The sequence below is a fragment of the Numenius arquata genome, chromosome 2 (genome assembly GCF_964106895.1).
Source record: "Numenius arquata chromosome 2, bNumArq3.hap1.1, whole genome shotgun sequence".
NCBI lineage: Eukaryota > Metazoa > Chordata > Aves > Charadriiformes > Scolopacidae > Numenius > Numenius arquata.
Genome location: NC_133577.1, coordinates 31622679 through 31635280, shown reverse-complemented (window position 1 = coordinate 31635280; position 12602 = coordinate 31622679). Strand labels below are relative to the sequence as shown.

The 12602-nt window shown below is 35.2% G+C and overlaps 1 protein-coding gene across 2 annotated transcripts in view; it reads right to left on the bottom strand.

Annotated features, from left to right (window-relative positions):
• BIRC6 (baculoviral IAP repeat containing 6) overlaps positions 1-12602 on the bottom strand; it is a 184941-nt gene that overhangs the window by 66094 nt on the left and 106245 nt on the right. For both annotated transcript variants that reach the window (XM_074165164.1, XM_074165172.1), the window contains exons 56-60: positions 12161-12304; positions 10179-10308; positions 6411-6542; positions 3932-4099; positions 1858-2031 (exon numbers count right to left, since the gene is read on the bottom strand). In XM_074165164.1, the coding sequence (XP_074021265.1) occupies positions 1858-2031; positions 3932-4099; positions 6411-6542; positions 10179-10308; positions 12161-12304 (748 nt within the window). The remainder of the gene's footprint in view (positions 1-1857; positions 2032-3931; positions 4100-6410; positions 6543-10178; positions 10309-12160; positions 12305-12602) is intronic.

The window sequence follows — 12602 nt, the reverse complement described above, 5'->3', positions numbered from 1 at the left end:
ATAAGAAAAACTGCAAAACAAAGATTTTGAAGGAAGACTAGCCCCTTTGTTTTACAGTGCAAAAAGCTGTAAGCCTTCCCAAAAGAAGAAAACACAGGACACACACAGATATTCAGAATGCACAGAAAAGTCACTACGGCCAAATGCTTCTCTGCAAAAGACTCTTGAAAAATACATTATCAAAGCATAGGCAGATCTTTTAAAGAGTGCAAATACAATGCTACTCCTTTCACATCTTAAGTATTGTTGCAAGGAGTTACACTTCAGTATGCTTCTGCAGTACTTGCTTTCGTTCTTATAACCCAAATTAAACCATTTCACCTTCATGAATGTTCTGCAAGTTTTTAGTGAAGTAATGCACCTCAGTTATGGAGAACTGCTGATCTCAAACAAAGGCATTGAAGAACTCAGGAAAAAATATAAATAAATGACACTTTTCCTCAAGTATAGTCGTAGTAAATGCAGCTCTGGAGACATCATGCGAAGCTATAAAATCTAGCCACCACAGATAAAAAAAAAGTGTACCTTAAGTAGCAAGTAAGGAAATACTGACATATAAGAATGATTTCTATAGGTATTAAAAACTAGTCATGAAAGAGCAGCAGCACTAACCTTCATAATTGATGACTGGTGGTTGTGAGACATCTGAATGTAACTAATATTGTGCTGTATAGCAGCACAGATTAATGGATTTCTAATGACAAATTCAAATTTTCAAAAGTATTAGTCTCAACTTTAGAAAAAAAAAACCTTGGAACTTAACGAAAGTTCAAAGACAACCTTCATGTTTTCATATGCAACTCTACTGCTAAACTGAATCTCCTCTAATGATGTTTGAGTTTCATTCAAATAGAAAAAATATGTTACACATTTAGAATTTAAATAAGACAGCAAAACAAGAAAGAAGAGAAAGGCCTCTCAATAGTGTGTAAGATTTGTATATCCAGTCATTATATGGAGTCATGAAATACTTAGAACCAGACCAGACCGCAAGAAAACACTTTTTTTTTTTTCAACTCTTCCTTCTGTTTATCTTTTCTAGAAGGAGATTGATCTATCAAGTGAACGGTTTTTACAAGAAGCTCTTGTCTTAAAATAGCTGAATGATTAACTTTGTAATTCCATGCTGTGTCAGCAGGCTGGTGATCAGCAGACCACCTAAGCTTAATTTCAAGGTTCCATCCCTCTAAGTCCTTCCCTAAAGGAATGATATTAAAAAAAAAATGTCAAAACAGATTCCTGGGATACGGCTCCTCCCTCTCCTTTCCCCAGTGCTATGAGTAAGTAGACAGCAAGCAATCAGGAAAAACCTTAGCAAGAAACAGACCATATTAGAAAATGTTAAAAATAATGTTTTTAAAAGCTAGAGTTAAAAGACTTGCTTAGGTGGACTTAAGAATAATTCCCATTTTCAAAGCAGCATGTAAATACCCAAGTTGCTGCAATGAAAAATTTCACAGGTTTCTATAGCTCATATGGTTTCAGACAGCTCTTGCATCACTTAATTTGCCCTGGTTATCAGCACAAACACTTACTACAGAGAAGTGGTACACACATCAAGAAATAAAATACAAGGTATCTATACAATCATAATCGTATCATATACAGCACTATAATGAAAAAAGAAAAGTGAAACCAGAACAACCATACTGGTGCACCTTACAGATACAATCTAAAGACAGGCAATGAAATTTGTTATTTATCACGTTTAGCACTTGTCTTGTAGAGAATGGCTCAGGAACATCACCCAAGTAAACACAGAAAACTGCTTTTTCTTACTAAGAAAATCAAAAACATTTTTGTCCAAAATAAAAGCATTTTAAAAAGGAAGCTACCAAAAAAAGTAAGAACACTCACCTTTTTCTGTATGAAGTCTTTTAAATGAGTCTGTTTTTGATAAGCTTGGATCCGAGATGATTTTGGAACCAAGCTTAACTGTCAAATCTATTGATCGGTATCCTTGAGGGAGTTTACGGTCATACAGCAGAGTCAGAAGCTGGGCAAGTGTCATTTCAGCTGGTAACGGTTGGCCTAAACAACAATAGCATTGAGCCAGAGAGGAACATTATGATTAGATTATTTTAACATACATGTCCAGGTGCTGTTCATTACTTGTACCACAGATGCCAAGTAGACTAAATATTATCTGGCTCCAAACCAGAGCCTTAATTTTAACATTTGTTCTCTTGGGAAAAGGGGCCCATCAGTTTAGAAACAACTATCAAAGAACTATGCCAATATTCCCTAAGGCAGCTCCGTGCCGAGAGTCCAAACGCTTGGCATATTTAACAAATGGCTAAGGCTGTAATTTCATGTGCATTTTAAGCCTGTCCCCCACTTTCAAACCCTATCCCTGCATCAAACTTGAATTGTGGTGGCAATAAAGGTGTGTGACCATAAAGTGGAAAAAAGAAACCAATGAAACCTGCAATTTTTTCAGTTGTATTAGTTGCAAGCGTAGTCACTACTCTGATGCTGGGACACAGCTCAGCACAAAGAAACGAAGGTCATTGCCAGGAATACTTTTCTCAGCAGCAACACAGACTTGAAATGCACATGCAACACAGCCCAAACTGATTACTGAAACCAAGATTTTGGCCAGTCTGTTGTTTACAAAGAATATGTTCTCTCCTGAAATTACAAGTAACTCTTAAGGCAAAACAATATTTCCCTGATAATAGGTAGACTTACATATAAAGTGAATTGTTTTAGAGTTGGATCATATAATACACTAAGTATGCCCATTTCATCTTGACTGTGCTTAACCAAGTAACACAACTTCCAGGAAGTTCTTTAGTAGCAACCTGTTTCTTCAACGGAAAATGGTGTCTTAAGAAATGAAAATCAAAAATGTCTTCCCATTGTGCAAGTGAAGTTTTCTGCTCTTGTTCTTCCATCACTGATTCTGCTTTCCATGGCTTCCTTTTTTGTAACAACTGGCCGTTGCACAAGATGTGTGATCAACCAGTCACAAATACAGAATGGTCTACATTATCATTAGTAGACAGTCAACCTTTACCAGCTGATACTGGAACAGGCACTGAGTTTTCATCTCCTTTCCAAAATAGTAGCATTAACTGTATCGATTTTAGATATTTTAATTCAAGTATACTATCCCTCTAACAATTGCTAGAGGACAGTCTCAAAGCCAGTTCTAAAATTAATTTTTTATTGGGTGAAAATGGTGAGAAGTTTACCACTTAATTCCATTAGCTAGTTCCTTGTTTTTATACTATAAAACAGATAAGAAGCTCTTCCACATAATATTAAAGTGTTTCACCCATGTTCCTGTTCTTTATCTCTGATATAAGATTAAGAATTCCAGTCACACCAATCTCTCTCTACAGGAGAGAGACCTCTCTCTATGCCCCAACTACAACATTGCCACTAGCTTTTTCCTCATAAAGGGTGAATACGTATCTGCTACATGTAAAACATGACTAACTTAAGACATGCTGGTTTTGAAAACACAAGTAATATGGAATTCAAAAATATTCCTGAACTGGCAAATTAACCTTCCAGACAGCAGTGCAAGCTGGCTGCCCACTCAGAACATAAAATAACAGGACTCAAATACTAATTTAGTTGTGCCTTGCTGGTCAAAGAAAATGTGAGTCACCTTATAAACCCACCCTCCCACCCCCTTTTATTTATGAAAGTGAAAGTGGGAACCTTTTTGAGATTTTGTTTAGGAACAAGGAATTAAACTTCAAGGAATATCAGCATAATTCTTATTTTTGTCAAGCTACTATGATGTTATAATGCTCCACTTCCAGTTGAAAGCTATTACCCAACCCAGAAGGGCTCTACATTCAAGATGCTCAATAAAAGGATAAAAGACGTCCATTAGTATTACATCTACTTTCTGATGACTTATCAGCCACTGAAAAAGACCATGATTTTGAAGTTTAAAAACAGTTTTTAAAGTTACCTGGTAGAAGTTTATGGTATAGATGAAAGACTGGAACACTAATGGTCTTGCTGGAAGCTTCTGCTCCTGAGGAAGAGGTACCTACTTTATCTGCCATCACTCTTCCTCGCCTTGATGGTGGACGTGGAGGCGTGGATGAAACAGCTCTTTTTGACTGAGACTTCAAACCTAGTACAGAAGTAAAAAAAAAAATATAAATAAATCAAAGTCATTCTGGTATTTAGTAACTTCAGTTAGCCAAGATGCAACATACTTGTTATCTTCAACAACAGCAAAGAAGGTCAAACTTTTCAGTACTGGCAAATTAAATATCAGAATAGCATTCATGTATAAAATATATTTGGATATAATCCCAGCATTTTTACAGTTACAAGGCTGCGCATCCTCCTGAGCCCCAAATATAAACCAAACCGTAACTGTACTAGATGATATCATCCATTAAAAAAAGCAAAAAATACTCTGATTCTGCTCAAACTTAGTTAAAGAGCATGTCTAGCAATGAGCCCTACAGTAAAACTTTTTTAGGTTGTTTTTTCAATTGAAAGCAAGAAAGACAAAGACAAACTGACAGACATTTCAGCAGCCAAAGAATAAAAAACAACCACTCGTCTGGCCTACAAATGTGACTTCAGCTGCAGTATTAACAATAGCACATGTGATGAACGGTGTCTTTAAACATTCTTAAAGTTGCCTAGGTCAAAACCTTTAAAGTAAGCACTACATGAAAATTAAAAGGCAAAATAGGAACGTAAAAGCTTACTGATCTTATACAACAAGACTGCCATATTTTGGGACAGCCTAAGTTGACTTAAGGTACAGTGAAATTATACTACTATTATGTACCCTTCTATGCAGGTGACAGACCAAGTAAAAATCTCAGCAGGTCCATATACAAAGACTCATAAAACTATAGCATCATAATCAGCCAAGAGCAGCTGGAAAACTAGCAACATCCATCCCTGAAATGCTACGATATATTCTGGTTTCAGCTGATTAAGTAGGAGCAGTTAAAATACGCAACACATCTCCATATACTAAACTAGCTTGTCTCAGGAATATCAGGCTCCAAATGCCATCTATACTCTCTATTAATTTTACCAATAAGGAACAAGTTAAACACTGGCTGCATGAGGCTCTGAGGACACTAAGAAAACCCAGAATACATAAAAAGATAAAGACAAAAGAAGAAAAGATTTCACAAACAGGTCGTAAAAACAAATGCAAATTAATTAAGTTTACAATTAAACTGTTCTAGTCAACTGGAAAAAAAACAAGCAAAAACAAGTGAAAACTTAAATCTGCTTCTTTCTAAATAGGGAATGGGCTGTATCAGGCAGCATGATCAGAGATGCAACTGGGATGAGATGTGCTATGCCCTATCTTCAAGCCTAGTATATTACTTTTTTTCTTCCCAGATACTTTATTCATGTTTTAACCCCTCACTTGGGCCTATTCATATTTTAGATCTCACCAAAACATGTTTACCCTGTTTTGCAGGTTGCATAGCACCTACAGCTATGCTGCTTTAAACATATACCAAGATCCATGAAGCTGCTGCCCTATTCAACATTTGAGTTTAGAGTTATTATCTACATCTAAAAATCTGAAATAAAAAGCTTAAGAAATATTGGTGCCAGAAGTCAAAGGAAATCAGCATCTCTTCTTCATGCTTCATGAAGTGTAAATGAAATTGAGGTAGCTCAATGAAGGCAGAAAGCTAGATAGGAAAAGGGTAGTTTGAAGTTCACTAATCTCTCTCTCACAAACACACCAGAACTTCAAACCGGAAGACTAATGACCTCCACAGCCATCATCTGAACCGTAACCTTCTTGTATCACTGCAAAATTACTATGTTCAATCTATAACCTCTTTCTCCTGTAAACGGGAGAAGGGTTTACATGAATGATTTCAGAAGGATCTTCACATTAGCTTTTAGGAGGCAAATGCTTTGGAAGAAAATCCTGTATGCCTGGTCTCCAAGTGGAATAATATGGTTTTATGCTTAGATCTCCATCTGACAGTTTTTAGCAGAGTACCAGCACTTATGTGAAATATATGAATCCTTTTATTTCCAAAGTATATTGGTGGGAAGAAGTGATCGAACTCTGATGCACCAACCACTGCAAAAAGGTAGAGGTAGTACCACAGTAACAGCGCACAAATACTAATATAATGTCATAATCCAAGCTCGAAGTATGCCTCTACAAAATCCTGTAAAATGCACTAGCAACAGCATCCAAAACATATCACTGACACACACATTTAGGTACAAATCTGTCAAAGTATATAATCTGCTAGAGTCAGCAGTTCTACCAGGAACCAATCTTTGCTGCCTAACAGCCAGTTAGATTAATTGGGCACTACAATTTTTCTAACCATTACTTGTAATGAAAAGAATTGTTGGTAGATATGATTTCCTCCCCTCCTCCCGCCAATGTCTGAAAGATTTTTTTCAGAAGGCAGAAGAAAAAAACATACCAGAAGCAACAACAACACTATAATTGTCCTGAAATCCATTTTCTGCTTTAACTTTTTCTTTCTCTTCATAATTCTTTTTTTCTTTATCTTCCTTCTGTTCATTAATTAGCTTAGCTGTGATACTGGGTGTATCTATACACGGAGAAAAGAGAGGAGAGAAAGTGATTTCAAGATATCAAGTTGATTTTGTTACAGTTTCTAGGCTATTAACAAGACTATTCTCAACTACTTAAGTGTCTTAGAATTCCATCCCAGGCAGTAATAGTCTTATAAATATCCACAAATCAAGATAATTCTGGTCTCCTATTTCCCCAAAAATCTGTCCTCCGACAATGTAAAACTGTAACAACTTAAAACCATTACCTGATGAGTCAAACATATTCATGTTAAAACACCACTGCAACCAATCAAAAATGAGATTAAGCAAAATAAACAAAAAGAAAAAAAAACAACACACCAATCAAAACAAAACACCAAAAAAATCCCAACAAAACAACAACAAAAACCAACCAAAAAAAAAAAGCCCAAAACTTTTTTTTAAGGACACTTGCAGACGTATTTAAATAAATTGTTGTATTTAGGTCTGGGTGTCTAGTGCTATATACTGACTCAATTTCAGAACTGGCAAGTACGATTGTTCCTTTGAAACTTGAATATGTCTGAAATACATTACACATCCAAACCTTGTGCTGTTTGCTTAAGTGAACACCAGATTACTGCAGTTCAACCATTTTGGTTCAACCACTAGTGTAGATAACAAATATCAGCAAGCAACTATTAAATCACTGATTACTGGTGACAATGGACTATTTCACACCTTGTAAGGTAGAACACTGGCACCAAAATGGCCAAATAATTCTCTAATTCCTTCTGAGTAGTAACTTGTTTCCACATAGTCATAGCAGCCTTAAACTACAAACACCAGTTACCAGTACCATCCAGTTACCTTTAACTGTACATCACCAGTGGGTGAAGTGCTGAAACTGGTATGGTTTGACCTGCTTGGAAATATATTATGATTTGTAACTGAGGACATTGGTTATGTCTGTGTCAGAAAGTAGCGCAGACCAAAAGAAGATAGAGAGTGTGAAACTGCTGCTACTCACAACCCAATATTCATACACACACTACATATATTTATTTTAGACTGGGTGTTTGCTTTTTTAAAAGTTCTCATTATTGTTATTGAACTTCAGAGTTGCTCTAGTTTGGTCCCGTGGACTGAATGCCCATATATTTTGCTGAAGAAGTTAGAAGTCATTAATAAAATTATTAAGGAAGCTTAAGCAATGGTATTTTTAGACTCAGGTAATATCCACATTTGGTTTGCAATTTTCCTGACCAGCCAAGACCAATAACTTAAAACTAAGGGGAATGAAATACAAAACAATTGGTACTCATCCTAGACAATTCTATCTGCAGAGATACAGCACATTTTCTTCCTACGGTGAAGGGATGTGAGCAGCAGATTTAGCAATGATTTTAGACACCCACCCACCCCAAATCCCCCTTTCATTTTAAAGGCTAGGAGAAAAAGTATGAAATGGACATGCTTATTGTGATTTCCTCTTGCAGAAAGTATGACACGGTCAATTTGAGACATTAACACCATAGGTAAGAAAAATATAATTTAAGCCAAGGGACAGCCTATGACACAGGACCTTCGTGATTTCCTACTGCTGCAGCAGTCTCAATCTTTTCTTCCTTTCCACCCCCAGTCCATCCCTTCTCTCTCCCTGTCACCCCTAAAACACAGCTTACTCCTCATATATTCAAGTCTTCTTTACTATGTCCTGACCATAGAATGGTATACAAGTACCAACAAGCTTTTAATACAATCAGCGAAATCACATTAGATAAGGAATGGAAATAGAAAAGAACGTGAACTTTTCCAGAATTGATTCTTCCAATTTAAAATGTGAGTTAAACCGAGGAATAACAATTCCATAGCAAAACCCAAAGTTATGGTGCCCTACAAAGTCACCATTTGATCAATTTCAATTACAGGCATCACATCATCACATTCCCCTTCCCAGTGCCTATTAGCACTGGCTATCAAGTTGACCACAATATACCACTAAGGCAGCTGTTCAGGACAGTTTATGTCACTGCTCAACAACTGATCCTTACCTCATATGCAGCGACTACCTCACCCATTGCAGCAATTCTGACCATAAATTACACAAGGATCTAAAAGATCTTGGTCACATTCCACACATGACCATGTCTGGACAGCCAATGAACACAGAATTCTATCAGAAATAGTAAATTATTCCCTGATAAGTAAGCATCAAATATTTTTCTAGGCTTTATTATTTTTTAATTAAAATCCCAAAGCCCGTCACATTCTGTCTAGTGTTCTGACAAATATCTTTATAGTACTTCTGTCACCTTGTTAGGTAATATACTTATTGCCCTAATGACTTTATTAACAATTTTGATGTAAAGATCTTCAGTAGATATAAAAAAGCAATAGTTCCTCTGACCTCCATGAAAACGTGCTTCAGAAACTAAAGATGATCTACAAGTTAAAAATATTACACATACAAATATATCTACACATAAGAACATACATACCTAGTCAAGTATGTGTGCAGCTAGTGCACATCTGCAAAATGGCAAAATCATAATTGCTGGGATGATGTTTGACTTTGCTACTACTGAGTACTACATCTTGAGAGTAAAGTGCTGGGGTTTTTTTCCTCTTTTTTTTAGATTAGACTTGCTTAAAACTGATTTTTGACATAGCATGACCTACCAAATTTTGCTCTATTTCTTACCTGAGGAGAATAAACTTGCATCTTTGCCTGGTTTTACCTAAAGAGCTCTAGCATGGACAAAACATCTTTCGTATGAATTCTACTCTTTACATTTAAAAAAAGATCACTAACTCCAACCTTTAACATATAGCTCTATTTTCTAAAGTATTGAATAAACACTAAAGTTCAAGGTACGATTAATTTTAAGATTAAGACATCTACCATTCAGGTGTCAAAATCCGTATTATGGTCTGTGGAGACCTGGTCAACAAAGCTCCCTACAGAGGGTTCATCTCTCCATGTATACTCAAGTAGCGTAACAAAGTATTGAACTTTAAAAAAACCTAACAAATAAATTCATACCATAACATTATCCTCTCATTCAATCTCTAAAAGTAAATTATGGTTTTCAATTTCTGTTTAGTATGCAAACTCAAGTGTTTAGGCAAATGCATAACCACAGAAATTAGATGGAACCTTCATTAATGCCCCTTTTATAGCAACACAATTTCACCTCCATCTTGAGATAAACTTTTAAGTTCCAGGACATATAACTGATATAATTTGGGAATATTTAAGTCACTGGATGAAAGACAGGGCATTTTAAAGACTGATATTTGCAGCGTCTTTTGTACAGTCTTGCAAATATCCTATGAGAGATTTGAAAACACATTAATACTAAAAAGCAAACTCCCCCCAAAACAACCAATCAAAAAAACCCCAACCAAACAAAAAAATGAATGAAACAAAAATCCCACCTTCCCCACCTGAGTTTTGCAGAAGGAAAAAATTGTATTTGACAAGTAAAAATGCATTTTACATGGAACATAAGGCATATGCAAAAGCTTACAACTTAAACCAATGTTTCATATTTAGCAATTGCTGAATACTGCAAATATATATCTTAGGCATACTTGGTTTATGTAGGGTATTTGGTGTTGGTTTTGGATGTTACTTTGAAACTGCATCTTAAAAAAAAACCCCAAAACATGAACTATCGCAAACTTGCCTGACACACGATCAAGAACCTCTGCTAGAGTTGTTGAGACAGGCAAATGAAGAGTACGAAATTTGTGTCCAGCTCCGTACATTGGATGTTGAATTACGTGACTAGTAGCATTGATTCTACCTTTGTACAACTGAAAAAAAAAAAAAATTAACATTTAACATGACTTTAACATTCAGAAATAAGTTAACACACTAAGTCCTTATAAACACACCTTAGCAAAAAGTTACATTTTTTGTGTGCTAAAAAGAAAACTGACATATCCTTCAAATTTGGAGGTATAAATAAAAAACACAAAATTAGGACAAGTTTAATTTTTTAACTCAAAGAATTCACTTCAAAAGCCTTGAGTATTTTTAGAATCAGAAACAGTGTGACATCATATTTGTTAAAAAACCTAATTATTTTATATAGCCGTATGTGAGAGAAAAATTGAGTGACTGAGACTTGCAATTATGTATGAAATAAACACTTAATTCTGAAATTAAATTAGGAAAATTACAATTACTCGGAGTAGAGAAAGATGTCATTTCCCTATTGCTCTGACTTAAGGATGAAGCTTATTCTAGATTTAATATCTACTTCTTGCTATTATGACAGATAACTAAGTCACTAATACTTAAAAACATTTCAAATATTTTAACATAACATATTTTAGTCTGAGCCCTGTTGACATTCTGTGTCATTCTTTACTTGCAGTAACTTCTTACAGACTTTTCTGCAATGAGTGCGCCGCTACTGGTCCCCTTCCTCCTATTACCAGGAGAACTGCTTACTAATATTCACATACAGAACCAATTTATCATTGTGCAATATTATCAGACAAATTTAATACCTGCTGACAATCAGCGTTTAGCTTATAAAAATAGAGATTTTTTTAAGAACTTAGATAAAAATGTGGATCCAATCTTCAGAAGGTTATATTGTTGGATATACCAGAAGTATATTCTGCACACTTACGCTATTTTTAAGGTTTCTCTCTGGATGTTAAAATCATCTTTTCCTCAGTAATAAGGGATAGACTGTTTCCTGGTGTTTTTAACAGAAGAAACTGAATTATCTAACAACTTATTTTCAAGATATTTTTTCTGGTTTTACATACCTAGTAACATTCTGTAAAAATCTGTTCTGTTGTAAAACAAATTATTAGAAAATTGATGTTACCTTCACGTTACCAACGGTCATGTTAACAAATCATCTCAGCCAGGTTAAAACAAAACATTTAAATGTTTGTGCTAAAACTGTTATTTGTTCCTCCTTTTCCATTTTTTACCATCTGAGCCAGGTTTCCTGTCATATATCTCATGTACTATTTTACTTCTGAGATGTAGTAAGAACAGCAGAAACCAAAGCAGAAAATTCCTCCTTGTATGGAAGTATCAGGTATTTTAATAACTTCTGTTTTGCCTATATTTCTTTGTTCACAGCTTTCAATTGAGAGCATAGCACTGCAGTCATTAATTATAATTCTGTTTTATGGTGAAGCAAGTGGAAGTATAAAAGCATACATCTGCTTTATCAATTAATTCAAGTATTTGTCACTCAAGAATTTTTCATGGTGTTTTGGCTAATGCTGAAGGATCTCCACCAAGTTTGAAGCATCAAAACGACAACTGTTCCTCAATGAAACTTATAATGAAGAAATGCTGGAAGGACTAGAACTTGTACCTGTATTTGCTGCTAATGTGTAAGGATACTATTAAAAAGTCTTACATAAGATAAATTTCATTTGTCAATTCTTTCAGGAGCAGTATATTTCCAACAAGATGGCAAGATGGCTTTGTCTTACAACAGTGCCTTCAATTTTCTTTTAAAATACTGAGTTACAATTCACCAATACATTCCTTTCCAAAATTCTGCAATGTGTACAGTAGGAAAAGCTGCCATCTGACATTTCAAAGTCGAAGACACCAGGATTTTTATTTATTTATTTGTTAGGGCTAAATTTATTCCATGTTCACCACACAGCTGTCAAAAATTCTTACTGGACATGGGGACTGAAGAAACAAAGTCACTTTCTCATCCTCTAGCATCAGTTGCAAAAAGAGCCTTCTAATAAATCCTGAAATGTTCCCAGAGGTTGGGAGGTTCCCACGCTGAGGAGACGACTGGAACAATTCACAGAGAACCTGGGAATGCAAAATGACATCAGATTTAAAATATTTCTATATTTAGGTCTATAAAACACAGCTCTACACGGCCATAATAGGCAGTGCCTAAGATCTACCTTCCAGTTATCATTCAAACCAGATCAGAAATGAGCATCACTGAAGAAAATACCAGCAGTAAATAAGTTTGGCTTTTTTAAAAAAAGTTCAAAATATTGACTACAGCATCTTAAGTAATTGTAAACACATAGACTACTCAAAAAGATTAAAAAAAAGGAAGTATTTAGAAAAATAGCTTTCAAATTCCTAAAGCAAAAAT